The sequence below is a fragment of the Channa argus genome, chromosome 18 (genome assembly GCF_033026475.1).
Source record: "Channa argus isolate prfri chromosome 18, Channa argus male v1.0, whole genome shotgun sequence".
NCBI lineage: Eukaryota > Metazoa > Chordata > Actinopteri > Anabantiformes > Channidae > Channa > Channa argus.
In genome coordinates this window covers 17,169,402-17,188,009 of record NC_090214.1, presented here as the reverse complement: position 1 = coordinate 17,188,009, position 18,608 = coordinate 17,169,402, and the positions used below count along the sequence as shown (strand labels likewise).

The window sequence follows — 18,608 nt, the reverse complement described above, 5'->3', positions numbered from 1 at the left end:
ACTAATTAATAGACAAATGTTGAAATAACATGCACGATTACTAGTACACTGAATTTTAACAATAGTAATGTTACATTTGAACATCTAACTTAATAATAATGTGTTTACATCTAGGTATGGGATATAACACGTATGTGACATAGGCCTGACGGCCAGTAAGTTTAGCAACAAGTGAGAAGATGTAATTTATTTTAAGAAAAACATAAAAAGTTAAAGTGGCGCCAGGACAGCTTTTAATAACCAGGTTTAATAACCAGACAAATATGATACACTTGATCAAAAAGACAGAAGGTGCTTTTATAAGCTTCTTGACTCATGAGGAAATTTAAAATAAACAGTGAGAAGAATTAGAAATCAATTCAACCATACTTGTTTTTTACAAATTCATTTCACAAAAATGTGGGGATTTTTTTTTTTTTTTTATTATGCAATCAAGTGAGTATAGTAGTTGTTGCAGTTTTGCATGTGGAATATTACCCCGGATATTTTAATCTTGACACAAACTTTTAGCTGCTTAACAGTCTGAGGTTGCTTTTTTGTGATTCTCATCTTCATGATGCTACACAGATTTTTAATAGGAGACAGATCTGGACTGCAGGCAGGCCAGTCAAGGACACACACTCTGTGTGTACAAAGCCATGCTGCTGTAGCATGCGCAGAATGAGACCTGGCATTGTCCTGCTGAAATATTTAAAGAAAACGTTGCCTTGATGGTAGTAAATGTCTGTCTAAAATCTCAATATACACCAGCACTCTACGGGAAAAGGGGGTTTATAGAATGATAGAGAGAATTTTTACACTATGTTTTTGTCAGGGCAAGTTGCCATTACAACATTAAGAATAAAATGTAATCATTTAATCATACTTGATTTTCCATCACACAATCCAATTATGATGACTGACTCAAATTGTCTGCAAGTTTCTAAAATTTGGAATTTATCAAAACATTCAAGCATGGATGAAAACATACCAACAAGAAAACACTGTTTCTGAGCAAATACAGATATACAGATACTGACTTCAGTCTGACTTAAAGTCCAATATCCCGAAAGACTTCGACAATTCCTCTAGCTAGCTCCAACACTATGTTTACTACGTAGTTTTGATACACACAACCCTCAACCTTTCATCAAGTCACTTTTTCTTTTATTTTGCAAATGCTTTATTTTATAGTAAAATACCAGTGGTGGAAGAAATACTTCATTTAGTTAATACCACAATATACTAATTTAAAGGTAACAGTTTTAGTAACAAACTGTATCAAATAAAAAAAAAGTTGGGAATAGCTCATGACCGTATTTTAATTTAGAATAAATTGTTAATATAATAGGTTTACAAATTCTGTCAAAATCTCTCTAAAAGCAACAGTCGAGTCCATGGGAGGCGTGTAACAACTCCTACTGTCAATACGGGCTATCTTTCTTTTTTCAGGACATCCCAAATTGTTGTATTGGCCAAGCCCAGTGTTTGTGCACTAGGTTTTTAATATTTTGCCTCTTTTGTCTTTACATCTGTCTATAAACATCTTTCTTTACACAGCTCTCTAGTCATCGTGTTAATTTATCAACAAATACAGTCTTCATGGGTAAAACCAAGGCTAAACCAAGAGTAGTCATTTAAAGTGATTCATTGTTTGAACAATCAACCTCATGGGACACACCCGTCAGTCCAGTACTTCCAATACTTTTGGTCCAGTGTTCAAATACTTCAGCTCATTTAAAACTGGGATCATCTGATTAAAAAAAAACCCAAAGATTTTAAATGAACTGGCCTTGCAGTTCCAACGCTTTGTACCACTGCTTTCCTTGTATTTCAATCTTTGTCAAACATCTGGCAGCAGAGGGTGCACTACTGCCAGATGTTTGACAAAGATTGTGAGAGACCTTGTCTTTAAAAACATTTGTTAAAAGATATAAAATCATTGACAGGTGAAGTGCATCAGAAAGCACAGCCTAAGAGGTGATTGACAGCTTAACCAAGTCCAATAAGACAATGCAGTTGGCAGTTTTTGACAGCTCTACTCCAACTGAACAAGTTTCTGGCAAAGAATTATTCATCTGAGTTTCTTTTTTATGGGCTTGCCATTTGATTCATTCCCCTATATTCTTGCATTGCTGTACAAGCTATGTCTGTGTCTCTGAATTTCTTTCATCTTCAGTGGGCATACTTCCTCTGAAAAAGATAAAAGCCCCCAGGAGTCCAAGTGGGTGGTGAAGTTATCACTTAAACATCTGTTTGGTGTTGCGAGGAGACTACTTGAACTATTGGAAATAATGTAAGTATGTAATAATGAGACAAATCTTGTTCTGACATTTTACAGGCAACAGTATGGGAGAATAATGCATTACAATATAATATCAGTTGAATATATAGGTTTATATTTTAATAATAACACCAACCTAAGAGATGTATTTGATGGAGATAACTAAGATAACATTGTCAGATTTTATTAACCAGAAAGTAGGTACCAACCGCATCCATGAGACTCAAGTCAGTCCACGCTCTTCTCTTCCAATGTGTCATTTCTCCTGGTTTTGCAGACACATGATGGCAACTATACATATTGTTATAATGTTCGCTATATTGTAGCTTATATCTGTTCCATGTTTCAATCCATGGTGCGATGATGATAAACAGATTCTGGTTTGACTTACAGTATGTCTCTGTGTTACAAAGTGCTGAAAAAACACTCCTTTTGCTGATCTGATCATTTTCCTGTTATTTTCTTCTTTGTGAGTACATTCTAAAATCAATATATGCACGTTGATTATCACTTTTGTTGATTATTTGCTGTGCTTTTCTGGAAAGAAAAAAAAAAACATTAACCAGGACCCTGCTTTATGCAAAGTAGTTGTTTAACAGATTAAAGGAGTCAAAATGGTGACAGTCAGGTAAGATTTTGCTGTGGGCCCTGTATAATATATAATGGGAATGCAAGTATGTGTATCAGTGCAATGGAAACTCACTGAATCAGTTGTCATACACAGTAAGCTCTGCAGAGATCATTTCTGAGCACATACTGTAGTGTAGAGGTGGAGAGGGAATACTGTATGTGCACGTCAGTTAAGTGCCAACATTTTGAAGAGCATCTCTGATTTAGTGCTGTTTGGTGGTGCAGCTGGGAGGATGTCACAATATCCCTTCCTCTGGGAGTAAATATCACCAAGTAACAGAAGAAATACACTTCTAGAATGCTGATAGAAACGAGAAGTGTTAATGTCTCCAGAAACGTTTGTAGGACTACTGCTTGAGAAGGACATGATTCCCTTTCCATCCTTTTTATGCAATGTGTGCAGACAGTGTGCGCGCGCATAACAAAAACCCTTCAGTTCACGTGCGGAAAGACACTGTAGAGGGGTGGGGAAGAAGTGACTTGTGGGATGCGAATTAGCCGGCGGCAAGAAAACCGTAGCGAGACAGTGACATACAAGGAGGGAGAAACAAACCGAGAGGAGCGGGAAAGAAACGGAGAGTTTTAGAAATAACTGACGTTACGGTACATTTAGCGCCTGACACACAGGCTCGTGCAGATAGACAGCGGAGATTCAGCTGAAGGAAAAGTTCAGATCCCACGAAGCAGCGCGTGGGAGTGGGAAGCAGGATCGTGAGTTACTGAGGCAAGCGCCACTGTTTGTCTCGTCATGGCAGGTAATTTAGCCACTACATACACAATTATCACGAACAGGCCGATGCTTTTACAACGCGACTCTGTCCCAAACAGCTTCTTCCCTGACGGTTGCAAGATTTCACTCACATCACCGAGTGTCAGTTTAGCTAGCGCTAGCAAGCTACCCGACCTAGGCTAGTGCTAAGGGGAGCTAGCCAGCAAACTCGAGTGTCATCGCCCATCTGGCCTGTCTTTGCCGGCTAAACCTAGCTAGACATTGATAGCAAATGTTAGCTGTGTACCATTACCACTGGGCTGGGGACATTCTTACATGCTAACTCTTCATGCCTAGATAGAAAAACATAGCATTAGCTTTCCGTGGCATTATAAAACGCTAAAGTTAAGTTGTCGAAGCAGTATCAGACTGTAGACCTTTCTGTCTCACCGCTAATACAAAGTAACTGCTCTGCTGTTGAGATAGAAAATAGCTTAAATAACTAGAGGTGGGACTGGCGGTTTCCACCCCGGTGCACACATTTCTGAAACATGCCATGACTGGCTCGAAGAGCCAGATTAGCTAGCGTTAGCTTAAACTTTGACATTGCCCACATGCAGGCTAGCACCCAGGGCCTGCTACATCTTGAACAAGCTGTTAAATGGTATTTGTTTAGTTTCCGACTTAAAGGATTGAAGAGTCGGAGCAGGTGTTGGCAATACAAATGTAACGTTACTGCAGTGCAATAGTTTGTTTAGCCTTACATAATATTTCACATCTCATTCATAAGTGAATAACACTATTTGTTTAATGAACATAATTGTTTAAATAATGAGATTTAGGCACCTTGTAACTCATTGAGATTGATGTCTATTTTAACTATATAGCAAAATAGGTCATTAGTAGGATAACCTATATTTAGTGCGTTCATTTGGTGTATTTGGGCGGGGAAGTGACCTGATCACGCATTATATTGTTTAGCACTCTCTTGTTAAAACCGATTGTTGAGATGATTTGCATATCAAAACAGTTACATGATTCGTGTGTTTTTTTTTTTTTGTGCAGTAGATGCTGGGAATCTATGAAAGTGCTAAATTTTGTCCAGACTTACACCAGTTCTGTCCTGGCATCTTTTTTTAAATGATGTTTTATTTCACAGAGTAGTGTATAATGAAGCTATGGTGACTCATAATTGTCCTTGATTATTCTGCAGAGCATGCAGATATTGTTATTCACAAAACAGACCAGTTTTAATAACAGATGATTAGATGTTAAAAATATGCAGAATTCATTGTGCTTTGTTGTGCAATGGAGAACATGTTGAGACAAGTGATTATTATTAAATATGGGAACCCGCAGTAAAAGCATCTCCTACTGGTGTAACAGTTTTGCTGGTTTAAAGCAAAAGGTTCTTCGAGAATTCTTCAGAATTTACCTGTTGTTGCTAGGCTCTGTAGTTAAGTCAGAGTTTTTCTACAGTGAGAGAGCCACAGTACTAACCATGCATCAGATCTGCTTTCAGAAAAATGTTAAACTGCTTCACAGGTGATTATTAAGTGGATGCATTTATGCAGACATCAAATGTCTTGGAGACATTAGAAGGTCTTGTCTGACATCAATTACTGTTTTACTTGGGCGAATATGTACATGCAATACCATACAAATTTTGTAACAGGTCTGTTGTTTTTGTAGTTACAACATTCAGTAAAGTCAGTTATCTGTCACTGCCAGAGTTTAGCAACATATTGAAACAATATTTAAGGAAATGCCACTTTCAAACTACTGTTTAAATACACAAACACATTAATTTGACATAGCATCTAAATTATTGCTCTGGCACTCACTCATTATCAACCAGGCCATCGTCAATTATTTCAACCACTTGTACATCATTGTTGATGCTCATTCTGCTCCCTGCAACACATTTATGAGCTGAAAAGGACTGATAAGCTTTACAGTAAAATATATATGTTTAAATGGCAACTAGACTAAAATTATTATTTTTATTCATGCAGGACCTGGAGGTGACATGCAGTGGTGCTTCTCTCAGGTGAAAGGAGCCATCGATGACGACGTAGCTGAAGGTATAAGCCCTGCCATAAAGGGCTTAAATCACATATAGGAAAGTTTGAAAAACGGTTGTATGTACTAGGTAGTACAAACTAGCTTACAATGAGTGAGCAGATAGAAGTTCGGCAACTTCCTAATTTTTTAATTGGCTGAATATAGCTCAATTTTCCTGTCTTTGTGTTGTGGCTGGTCATTATGCTGAACAATTGAACAATATAGTTAGGTTTACCATCTGTGTTAAAATTATCAATTCAGTTCAGCTTTATTTATATAGTGCCAATTCACACGGAAGTTATCTCAAAGTACTTCACAAAATAAAGTCAAGACTACCAACAAATCTCCCTTGAGCATGCAATGGGCAACAGTGGAGAGGAAAAACTCCTTTTAACGGAAGAACCCTCTAGCAGAACCAGGCTCAGGGTTGGAAGCCATCTGCCTTGACCGGTTGGGGTGAGTGAAGAGTGGAGGGCCCCCTGGGGCAACTTTGGGTTCAGTGTCTTGGCCAAGGACACTTCGACTTTTAGCCAGGAGGGTCCGGGAATTGCACCACTGACCCTGTGGTTCGTGGACAACTGCCTCACCAACTGAGTTACAGCAGCATAATTTGTTGTACTCCTTCATGCCCTGTGTGATAGAGTATATGCATTTGTGTGTGTGTGTGTGTGTGTGTGTGTGTGTGTAAAACTCTTTTCTTCCCTTCTTGTCTCATCATAGTTTTGACAAAATACCTGTTTCTGATTGCACACAGGTACATTGGATCTCCAACACTGACTGTTGACTTTCCAATCTTTGTTACTTGAATGTTTAAATGATAAGCAAACCATTGATCAATGTGCAACTATATAAATAAATGCACGCATACACATACCCATGCAATGCTCGCTAGTTTCAAAAACTATTAAAAAGGGCATGTTTGATGATTGATGAGAAGAAACACACACTCGCACAATTGTCATGATTGACACACACATAGTACATACACTAGCTTCATATTTTTTTCTTTTTTTTAACCTGAGAAATGTGCGTGCTTGTCCTTCATGACTACTCTTTGAAAGAGTATGTGTTATAGTGTGTGCAGTCCACAGAATATACATTCCTGACAGTCAAAGAATCATGAAGTTCCATAGGAAATGAATGCAGTTCATTTTCGACCCAACTATGGAAGCTTGGGGTAGTAATAGAAAAACTACCATTTCCTAATGTATAAATGGTAGGTAAATAATTTAAGTGACATGATATCAACAATTTATTTATTTATTTTTAAATAGCTGGACTATGAAATTATCTTTTCATTATGAAGATATGGAAAGAAAATGACCTCAGTGGATCATTTTTCTCCCACTTATGCATCTAAGGGTTAATTTCATTCAGAAGAGAGGAGGAAAGGAGCTCAGTGCATCGGGGTGTGGGTCCCCCAGCAGTCCAAGCTCTATAGAAGCTTGACTACAACTAGCAATTAGTATTATCAAGAATTTAAGCTTAGTGTTAAAATTAGAGTAGGTGTCTGCCTTCCAAATCTTAACTGGAAGCTGGTTCCACAGGAGGGGAGCTTGATAGCTAAATGCTCTGCCTCCCATTCTATACCGTTGGAAATTCTGGGATGCACAAGTAAGACTGCATTCTGAGACCGAGGGGGTTGATTGGAATAATATAGTACTTCTGGGCCGATAAAGTTGTTTAAAATATTAACTTGCTTGATAGCTTTTTTTTTTTTTTAAATCAAATTATTTGCAGGGAAACTTCATTATATTTCCATTATAAATTACTAAGGGCGTGGCAGTGGCTCAGTTGGTAGAGTGGCCCCCTACTGACCATAGGGTCGGATGTTTGCACCCTGTTCTTCCCGACCACAAGTCAAAGTGTCAGGACACTGACACCCCCCCCCCCCCCCCCCCAACAGCTCAACCCCATTCGTACAGTGCCAGTCACAAGCCCGGTAGAAACTGGGAGGCTTGTGTCAGGAAGGGCATCCGCCGTAAATACTGTGCCAAAACCACATGTGAACAAATGATCAGCTGTGGTGACCCTAAACTCTCAGGATAACAAAAACAAAATCTTCATCATAAATTACTGTGCCATTTTAATGTCTTTTTCTCGTTCATGAACACTATTTCAATCATACGACCTTCTTTCAAATGCCAGATACTTTTTGTGAAAAATAACTTTCAAATGGCCACAACATATTGCCAGCTTGCATTGTCGACTGCCGTCAATAAGGCAAATATCACCAAAAGAAATGTATGGCTTATATCTCCAGCCTTAATCAAACAATCACTGCACAAAATTGCCAAGTTAATTATGTAGATGAGTAAATAGCCATTTTAAAAGTCTTTTTGTTAATCCTAAAAAGGATTTTGCAGACAGACCAGTGTCTCAGGAAGAACCAATAAAAGAAATAGCCATCTGCATAGTAGTTTTTCCTCTTATTAGACTGGATTTCTGGAGCAATATGAAGGGTGTATAGGTTTCTCAGTTTCAATATCTGCACAATAAACAGTACATTTAGCATCGGGCTATACAACTACTCCCGTAAGATTTTAGACTAAATATGACATTTGCATTTTACCAAAATGCCTGATGCCTGGAAGGATTTGACTCGTCAAATTAATGATGTTTTTATTTATTCATTTTTTAGGACACTACTGTTTTGTGTTCTTTGTGTTAAACTATCTGTGGTACCTCTAGTCAAAAAAGCAAAGAACCTTTCCCACATTTGATACCCTTTTTATGGAACACAAACAGATCAGCCACAATATTAACTAAACCTGGTGGTTTTCATGTTGTTGTGGACAAGTTCCGTATCCGTGAGGGCATCTTTCTTTTTATTTTCTTTTTAAGCCTCCTGCATGAGACTTGCTTTGGTCTTTTACTTCTCTCCCTTTTGCAAACTCCTGCTTAGAGTCTGCCCTGTCAATTCTGGGAGCGCTTGTTTTTGGAACATTAAATCCCTACTTAAAGACCTATCCTGTTAAGATCGTGCCACTGTCAAACCTACCCCCACTCTTGTTATGCGAGAATTAAACAAAGGCACCAATTGTCCTATTTTAACAAATTGTAAACACTGATGTCACTCATGGAGGTGAAAGTTTAGAGGTAAGAGGCAACAACTTAATTTAATAGAACATGTCAAATGAAACATCACAATGTGTGTTTAAATTCATAAATAAGTAATTTTACAAAGCATTGGTTTAAATGTTCAGTATGTCAATTAGGGCTGAACATTTAATTGTTTTACAACCCCAATTCCAAAGAAGTTTGGATGAAGTGTAAAATCTGATTAAAAACAATGCAATGTTTTGCAAATCTCATCGACCCATATTTTATTGACAGTAAACCATAAACCACACATCTGATGTTGAAACTGACAAATTCTACCATTTCATGGAAAATATAATTTGAATTTTATGGCAGCAACACATCTCAATATAGAGCATGATTTTTACCATTGTGTAGCCTCCCCTCCTTTAATAACTGTCTGGTAAGTGAGGAGACCAGTTTCTGGAGTTTTAGGAGAGGAATATTGTCCCATTCTTGTCTGATGCAGGATTCTATCTGCTCAACAGTCCTGCGACTTTGTTGCCTGATTTTTTTGTTTTATGCTGCACCAAATGTTATCCATTATTGAAAGGTCTGGACTGTGGGAAGTCCAGTTTTTATCACCTGGACTCTTCTTCTGCAAAACCATGCTGTAAGGATAGATGCAGTATGCGATAAGACCTTTCTGGAAAGAGACGTCATATGGATGGGAGCGTATGTTGCTCCATGTACTTTTGAGAATTGTTGGTACCATTCCAGATGTTTAAGTTGCCTATGCTATAGGCACTAATGCACCCCATACCATCAGAGATGCAGGTTTTTGAACTCTTCGCTGATAACAAGCCAGGTGGTCTCTGTCCCACAGAACACAGCGTCCGTGATTTGCAAAAAAAAAAAAAAAAAATCTAATTTTGATTCATCTGGCCACATAACAGCCTAATTAGTTGTCAAGTGCTCCTCAGTTTGTTTTGGTTTTGCGACAATTATTTTCCAGCTTTTTGTTGCCCTTGTTACCAAACTTTTTTTGACGTGTCGCTGCCGTCAAATTCAAAATGAGCTAATATTTTCTATGAAATTGTAAGTTTCACATCAGTTTCAACATCTCACATGTTATTTATGTTCTATTGTGACTAAAATATGGGTTGATAAGATTTGCAAATCATTGCATTTTGTTTATTTACGTTTTACACATTATCCCAACTATTTTGGAATTGCGGTTGTAAATTAATATTCCAATTTAAAGGGCAATTTCACCAATTTTTAACTTGCTCCCCAAGGCTTTAGTTTGTGGTGTAACAATGATGCTTTTAAACTTCTCTCTGACTTACTGACATATTTTTTAAATATTTTAGTTTTACACCATCAGGAGTTAAGATAATTTCATCTGGGGCAGCTCTGGAAAAGCAGGTTGACCATGATCACAACCTCCATAGTTTGAGCAACAAGATGACATAATATGAACTGATGGTTCCCATAAGTGATTTCACCTGGAGGGATTTTTCAGCCAGAAGAAGAGAGATGTAAATATAGGGAAAGTAGAGAGATTTTAAGAGCATTATTGTACAGTCATGGCCAAATATATTGGCACCCTTGCAATTCTGTCAAAAATGCAACCCTTCTCTCCGAAAATTGTTCCAGTTGCAAATGTTTTGGTATTCACGTGCTTATTGTGTTTGTTTGCACTGGAACGACACAAAAAAAGAAGAAAAGTCAAATCTGACAATTCTACACAGAACCCCCAAAAAATGCACTGGACAAAATGTTTGGCACTCATAACTTAATTTTTGGTAGCACCCTATCTAGAAAAAATAACTGAAATCAATCGCCTCCTGTAACCATGAATGAGTCTCTTACACCTCTGTACTGGAATTTTGGACCACTCTTCTTTTTTCAAACTGCTCAAAGTCATTCAGATTTGAACGACACATTCTCCCAACTGCTGTTTAGAGATTTCTCAGGTGTTCTATGGTGTTCAGATCTGGACTCATTGCTGGCCACTTCAGAACTCTCCAACACTTTATTTGTAACCAATGCTTTTTAAGTGTGTTTCGGTTCATCGTCCTGCTGGAAGACCCATGACCTCTGGTGGAGACATCCAGTGCCAGAAGCAGCAAAGCAACCTGAAAACATTTTTTAACCTCCATCATGTTTGACTTATAGGGACTGTGTTCTTTTCTTTGAAGGCCTGCATTTCTTTTTCTGTAAACAGTGGCATGATGCCTTTTACCCAAAAGCTCTACTTTTATCTCATCTGTCCACATTACCTTCTTCCAGAAGGATTGTGGTTTTAGTTTCTCCACATAAGTTTTGGCAAACTCGAGTCTTGCTTTATTTTAATGCCTTTGTGTCAGCAGTAATGTCCTCCGGGGTCTCCTACCATAGCTTCCCTTTTTATTCATATGGCGAAGGATAGTGCAAGTTGACACTGTTGTACCCTGTGTCTGCAGATCAGCTTGAATTTGTTTGGAAGTTAATCGGGGTTCTTTATCCACCATTCGAAAAATCCTTCGTTGTAACTTTTCATAAATTTTGCTCTTCCATCCACGTCCAGGGAGGTTAGCTACAGTGCCATGGGCTGTAAACCTTGCACAGTGGACACAGGAACGTTAAGATCTCTGGAGGTGGACTTGTAGCCTTGAGATTGTTCATGTTTTTCCACAATTCTTTTTGTCAAATACACGGACACATCTTTACCCTTCTTTCTTTTCTCCATGATCAGTGTGAAAACACAACATAAAGGTTGAGTCAGCTTTTACTCCATTCTAACTGGTTGCAAGTGTGATTACTATATTGCCAACACTTGTGTCAAATTACAGGAGCATCACATGATTGAAAAGCAATTATTTCTTACAATTTTGACAAGGTGCCAATAATTTTGTCCAGTCCATTTTTGAGTTCTGTGTGAGTTTATGCCAAGTTTGACTTTTCTTCAGGTTTTTTTTTGTGTTGTTTCAGTACAAATGATAAGCACATGAATGCCAAAACATTTGCAATTCGAAGAACTTTCGGAGACAAGGGTTGCAATTTTTGAAAGAATTGCTCAGGGGCTGATATTTTTGGCCTTGACTCTATATTTAAACCCTAAACTGAAGCCAAGTGAAGTTGCCCATTTAACAGGATGCAATTTTCAAAAAACCTCTTATTTTCAATATTGAAAATAGTCCTGACAGAGGCAAACAGTGTTGCCGACCAGCAAGAGACCACACCAGTGTCAAAGCAAAATAGCAAAGTCACTGTTTCGATATATTTGAGTTTCAGAAGAGGCTGTGCAGCAGTAGCAGATGTTGTTCTAAAGCGACCATGTCCTCCACCATTTATAAAGCCCCACTGCTGAAAAACTGATTAAAACTTGCCAGCTTACGTATCCTGCAAATGCTTTTGGTTGATAGCTGGAATATGTCAGAGCATCGGTTGGAAGATGGGGAAAAAAACACTGAGTCAACATTAATGTAGTTTATTATTAGTTGTTTTTGGTTGGTTTTATATTATCCAGTTGTGTGCAAGAAAGGATAAGGGGAGTGGGCAAATTAGAAAAATCTGTAAAAGATAGCTAAATTAAAAACCAATGGGTTGAATGAATACATTTGTCTAGGATATTTTCGACTTAGTGTGTACATGCTTATACATGCACAGGCAATTTAAGGGTAATTTATGATATTCTGTGGAATGCTGAGGATCAACATTCATAGCTTATTTGCTTGTCTGAGATGATCTTCAAAAAAAAAAAGCATGTTAACTTGCAATATTGCCCCCCCCTAAAAATCACAATTTAATTATCTCCTTTTATTGTTTAGGCCTTGGGTCATGCCGTTGCTGCTTTATAATTTATTTATCTCCACTGGTCCCAACCTCTATCTACACTGCACATTTGAGAAACATTACTGCCAGGTAGCTTTTCACATACAAGAAACTTGTTGGAATCTAAAGGCAATGGGCTTTACTGTAAAACAGTAAGGTTTGTGGTGGCAGAAGTCTGGTATGTTTTCAGCCTTCAACACATTACTACAATGGAGGGAAAGAAACATTTTAGTAATGTGGGTAGGTATTCTCTGGAGCCATCACATTTTGTTTTCACACTTGTGATAGCATTTCTTTTTTTTTTACTTTTTGTACCCTAACATGTTGAATTTATAGAAAAATTATAACTGATGTATAATGGAAAACAATTAGATGGTTTCAGCCCTCATAGAAAAACACTTTTTTAAATATGTCCTCTTTAGCAGCCTAGCTACTACCCCAGTTGCGTTTCCCTCTACATTGGGCCTCAGGGAGTTAAACAGTCACAAAGACCACATACTCCAACCTTTGGCAGTATTGTCTTTCTGCTTCACTGTACAACAAAGGGTTAAGTAAGTGTGTCTGTCTGTGCAAGCAAGCTTCAATAAGGCAACATTGTGCTCCTGGGAAAAATGTACAATCAAGTGAGGGGAGAGAGAGTGAAGGGGGGGAATGGGCTAACAATCATTTTCTATCTGCTCTCCATTCTCTAACATCTTTCTGTATCTCCATCTAGCATGCTTCGATTCTGAGACAGTTTTTTTTTTAACCCACAGCGGATATCATATCTACAGTTGAGTTTAACCACACAGGGGAGCTGCTGGCCACAGGAGACAAAGGTGGACGTGTAGTCATTTTCCAGCAGGAAATAGAGGTACAGCTATAGTTTTGTTTGCCTTCTGTTTAGTTTTATTCCCTCACACCATCCTCTTTTTTTTTTTTTATTCAAAAAGGTGAAGTTCACAAAAAAATGACTAAAATCAATGATTAAAGTTGATTAAAATTGTCTTGTTCTTTTCTAACATCAACTCATTTGTTGTTTTTGTTGCCCAACCCTCGGCAGAATAAGAATCAGCCTCAGTTCCGGAGTGAATACAATGTTTATAGCACTTTCCAAAGCCATGAGCCCGAGTTTGACTACTTGAAGAGTTTGGAGATAGAAGAGAAAATTAACAAAATTCGCTGGCTTCCACAGAAGAATGCTGCTCAGTTTCTGTTGTCAACTAATGGTAAGTTGGTTTAATTAGGTGCATGCCCAGATATATGTTAATGACAAACTGGAGACTTTTATTTTAACTACACAGATACAATTACAAAATATTAATTGTGAATAATTACTCAGAAGTTAAATGTAGTCATTTGCTCTGCAAGATGGCAAATTTCTCAAGAATTTTCCTAGTAAATCAGTGATGAGCAGTGTTTCCTGGTGCTTACCTCAGAACACAAAGCATCCATCTCTGAAGCAATCATATCACGTGTGAAGGCCTTTTTCTCTGACTGATTTAGTAGTTTGTGAGTCATCCACAAATAAAATGTGTTTTAACTATCCACTCTTGTAGTGCCATCTCCTGTTTAATACTTCGGAAATGCAACCAGTCCCTGATTGACGTCCAGATAGTTTGACCCCCTTTGCAGCTTGCATTTTAACTTTTTCTTAACATTTGGCAGATAAGACGATTAAGTTGTGGAAAATCAGTGAAAGAGACAAGAGACCAGAGGGCTATAATCTCAAGGAGGATGATGGACGCTACAAAGACCCCAACACTATCACGTCACTGCGGGTAAGCACTTAAATGGACCACAAACTGAGAGAAATGGAGTTTGCCAGTCAGACCTGTGTTTGTGCATTTCTCTGGAAAATACTTGGTTGTCTAATATTGTATTAAACCATGTTTTTTGGTTTTACATTTTTAAAGACAACTATACCAGTAACTTGCAAAATGCAACTAAAGTTGCATCATATCAGATTTGTGCATTGTTGGGCACAAACTTAGCAAGACTGCAGACTACAGGTCAACCCTTGTGCTGTTACAGAACGTTGATAGGCTAAAGTTAAAATAAAGGTTTAATAAAGCTGTATTTGTTTAAAAAAAAAAAACTCTCTTTATCACAGTCACAGAACACAAACTTCTGAATATTATAAAGTAAAGGTAAACAACTTTTGAGTCAGAAAAGCTTTGTAGTACACAGTTGTGCCATGAGGAGCTTTCAGAGATCAAATTTGATTCTTGCCTTCATTACCAGTTTAAGATTATGCCCTGTTTGTTTTCATCTCAGGTGCCAGTTTTAATACCCATGGACCTGATGGTGGAAGCCAGTCCACGGAGGGTGTTTGCCAATGCTCACACTTATCATATCAACTCTGTGTCAGTCAACAGTGACAATGAGACATACTTGTCTGCAGATGATCTCCGCATCAACCTCTGGCACCTCGAGATCACCGACCGTAGCTTCAGTATCCTTACACACCATGGAGATTTGCCTGTGCATTTGTCTAATCCATGACATTCCTGAAAGAGACTATCTAATGCCAGGTGATCAACATTAGTGTCACATGTGAGCAAATGTGTAATGCCACAATCAACTGTTTACTTATTTTTAAATAAAGTTTGGAATTGTTTTATGATCACACAGCAGGTTTGATACTTTGGAAAAGGGACACAAAAAGACAAGGGGAGTAGTTTACAGGAATTAACAATTTTATCACCAGGCAATAATCAATTATCAAGCTGATGATTTTGTATGGACATTTCTGTTCTCACCTAGTGCAAAACTTGCCAATGGTACTTCCCAGAATTCTGAGCATTTTGGTGCTTCAAAAATGCACTGGATGCATGATTACATCTACTGTCAGTTGTACTTCTGAACTCTCAAAGTTTATTTCCTTAACCCTATGCTCTTCAGATATTGTTGACATTAAACCAGCCAACATGGAGGAATTAACAGAGGTGATCACAGCAGCAGAGTTCCATCCTCATCAGTGTAACACCTTTGTCTATAGCAGCAGCAAAGGAACCATTCGTCTATGTGACATGAGGGCTTCAGCACTGTGTGACAAGCACTCCAAATGTGAGAATCAATTTGGATCACTTTTTTAATCATCCTATATCTGCCATAGCAAGTGGATTAAGTGCTAGATTCATTACGCTAAGCCCCTCGAACCACATTTAAGCTCACGATAGATCTTTGGGAAAAACAGCTTTGACATCTATGCCTTTTAATTGTTGTTTCTATCATCACCATCTTTTCTCTTAGTGTTTGAGGAGCCAGAGGATCCTAGTAATCGCTCCTTCTTCTCTGAGATCATATCCTCTATCTCAGATGTTAAGTTTAGTCACAACGGACGCTACATGATGACCAGAGACTACTTATCCATGAAGATTTGGGACTTAAACATGGAGAACAGGCCTGTAGAGACCTATCAGGTGAGACTGACAACATGTGCTGCCTGGGTTTGTTGAAGAGGGGTAAATGAGTATCTGGGTCTGAATTAATACCAATTGATACCTGTTGCTATGACCCCAACACTTTGGATAACAGTCCCCATTTATTTTGCATCAACATAACATCAAGACTAAAATCTGGTCATTTCAGATTAAATGTAGTGTGTGCAATTTGCATTTTATTTTAACTGTGATACTGTGATAATATTTGTGTGATAACTTTTTTTTTGCAGTGGCCACACCTTTTTATTTCAATGACATGTAATGTTACAAAGTGCCCACTAGGAGGCACCATAAATACGTGACCTTGCTGTGCACAGTTTTTGTATAGCAAAGAGCTTGTGCTATTGTGATAAATGTATAATAAAATGTGCAGGTAGATTGGAAAATGAATCCAAATCTGCAGTTCAAGTAAACATAGTTTTTTACTAGCAGCCCGCTCACACCTGTGTGTGTTCATTACAGGTTCACGAATACCTGAGGAGCAAGCTGTGCTCGCTCTATGAAAATGACTGTATCTTTGACAAGTTCGAATGCTGCTGGAATGGCAATGACAGGTAAGGAAATGTAGGAGTGGGACGTACTAGCATTCATTGCAAAAGGGTTTCACATATTCTTTTTTTTTTTTTTGGGACATCCACTCTATAATAAACGACTATTTTAAGAGTTGCTCATTAGCTGCTTACAGAAGAATCATTTAAATATACTAGTATTGACCCCCTCCCCCTCCATTATTAGTGTGGTGATGACTGGCTCATACAACAACTTCTTCCGGATGTTTGATCGTGGCCATAGAAGGGATGTAACTTTGGAGGCATCCCGAGAAAACAGCAAACCCCTGCAGGTCCTAAAGCCTCGCAAGGTGTGTGCAAGCGGCAAGCGGAAGAAGGATGAAATCAGTGTGGACAGTTTAGACTTCAACAAGAAGATCCTTCACACTGCCTGGCATCCTGAGGACAACATTATCGCAGTTGCGACGACCAACAACCTCTACATATTCCAGGATAAAGTGAACTAACGACAGGGTGAGTTTATGTGAGATCTGGCACAGGTGACATCAACTGGTACCACCTGCGGCCTGGTCAAGTCTGTGGTAATGCAGACAAACAGCATCCCTGTCTGTCGCTACTGGGAGACCAGACTTTGCCACTTTGTTCTAGATGTGGACAGAGGAGACTGCACTCTAGCCCATCATCAGTCACACCTGCCTTGTTGTTTAAGTGATGTGCCAATTTTTTTCCGTTTGTATGTTTATTTGCCAGCCCGTCTGCACTCTCCTGGTGGGGTTACATGGTTAAACCAGTTTCATTTACTTAAAATACTGAACACAAACACTTATTTTTATAACTTTTCTCCAATGGCTCTGTGGTAGAAAATGAAAAACACTTATTTAGTATGTCCCCCTTATTGTCCTGTGCCATTCTAGTGTTTATTTTTGTAAGACAAATTTGCAAGTTTTTTGTGTCTGTGCATACATCTTTTATTGCTTCATCTGTTATACTGTTGTTATTCTTTCTCCTCATTAAAACATGCATACTCAACAGTCACAAAGGTATGCTACAAAGTCTTTTTTATGCACTTGCTGCTTATACTGGACACCCACCCTAATGAGGAGACTTCATGCTTACTGTTGCTGTGCCTCAGGCTCTGACTGGTCAAATAGGTCCAAACTCCAAAAGTTTTTTTTTTTTCTTAAGCTGCCATATTTTTGATTGGCTCTATCTTGACATGTTTGGTTCCTCTTCTGTTTTTGTTTAACAATAGTCATTTATAAGAGATGACCTATTCAAATACTATTATGATTGTCTATTTGCATTAAAGTTAAAATGCCACAAGATTTGTTCCATCCCGTTTTGTGAAATGAAGCTGGACCTTGCACATGTTTTTTTTTTTTTTTTGTGATTTTCAGTTTTCTCTTCTCATGATGTACCACAACTCTGAAGCAGTACTTCACAACAGGGAAATGAACTTTGACACTGGACTCTTACTGCACCAACTTAAGTACTTGGATAACTGTGTTGTAAGACTGGAGTTTAAAACAAAACATTTGAGGCATTAAGTCACAAGTGTTTAAACTACTGCAGAACTTATTACTGCTACTGTATGTGATCGTACATAAAGCTGCACAAGGATTTACAGCGGTTGTCTTCACATAGTATTTAAAATGTGGACAGTTCAAGCTATATTGATGCCTCTAGTATAACTACAATTGTAATCTATGACAGTGGAGATAATAAAGGAACTACTTTTGCATTCTTGTTATTGCGTGATTGTTCCTGAGATACCAGCAGCACAAAGCTTTTATTTTATGCAATGAGTTATCCATGCTGTTGCTCCTCGGTAAACTGTGACTCAAGGTTGTACCAAAATCCGTTACTATACCAAGATGGCATAGGTACGTACTGAGGTTTGAACAGGACCAGTTGACTTCACTGGTTGGAAAAAGGCATGTATTTTAACCCTGTGGTGCACTGACTCTCCATTCAGGGTCCTGTTGATTTTCAATAATTAAAGTTAAATGCACCTGACACCCCAGGTGCAAATCCAGCTGTGACTCCATCCTTGGTCTGGGCGTAGTGACAACCAACTCTCTGATGCTCGATGAAACACAGAGGGCTGATGGAAATCAGCTTATGTGGTTTCTGGTTGCTGGAAACTATCCTGGGGCACACATCTGCCT

At 38.3% G+C, this 18,608-nt stretch overlaps 1 protein-coding gene across 1 annotated transcript; it reads left to right on the top strand.

Annotated features, from left to right (window-relative positions):
• Positions 1 to 3,340: 3,340 nt before the first annotated feature.
• Positions 3,341 to 18,181, top strand: ppp2r2ab (protein phosphatase 2, regulatory subunit B, alpha b). The gene is made up of 10 exons (XM_067484809.1): positions 3,341 to 3,648; positions 5,618 to 5,686; positions 13,262 to 13,359; positions 13,549 to 13,714; positions 14,154 to 14,266; positions 14,763 to 14,940; positions 15,390 to 15,554; positions 15,741 to 15,910; positions 16,394 to 16,485; positions 16,667 to 18,181. Exons 1-10 carry the CDS (start codon positions 3,642 to 3,644, stop codon positions 16,944 to 16,946), a joined length of 1,338 nt encoding a protein of 445 aa, XP_067340910.1. The 5' UTR covers positions 3,341 to 3,641; the 3' UTR covers positions 16,947 to 18,181.
• Positions 18,182 to 18,608: the final 427 nt, after the last annotated feature.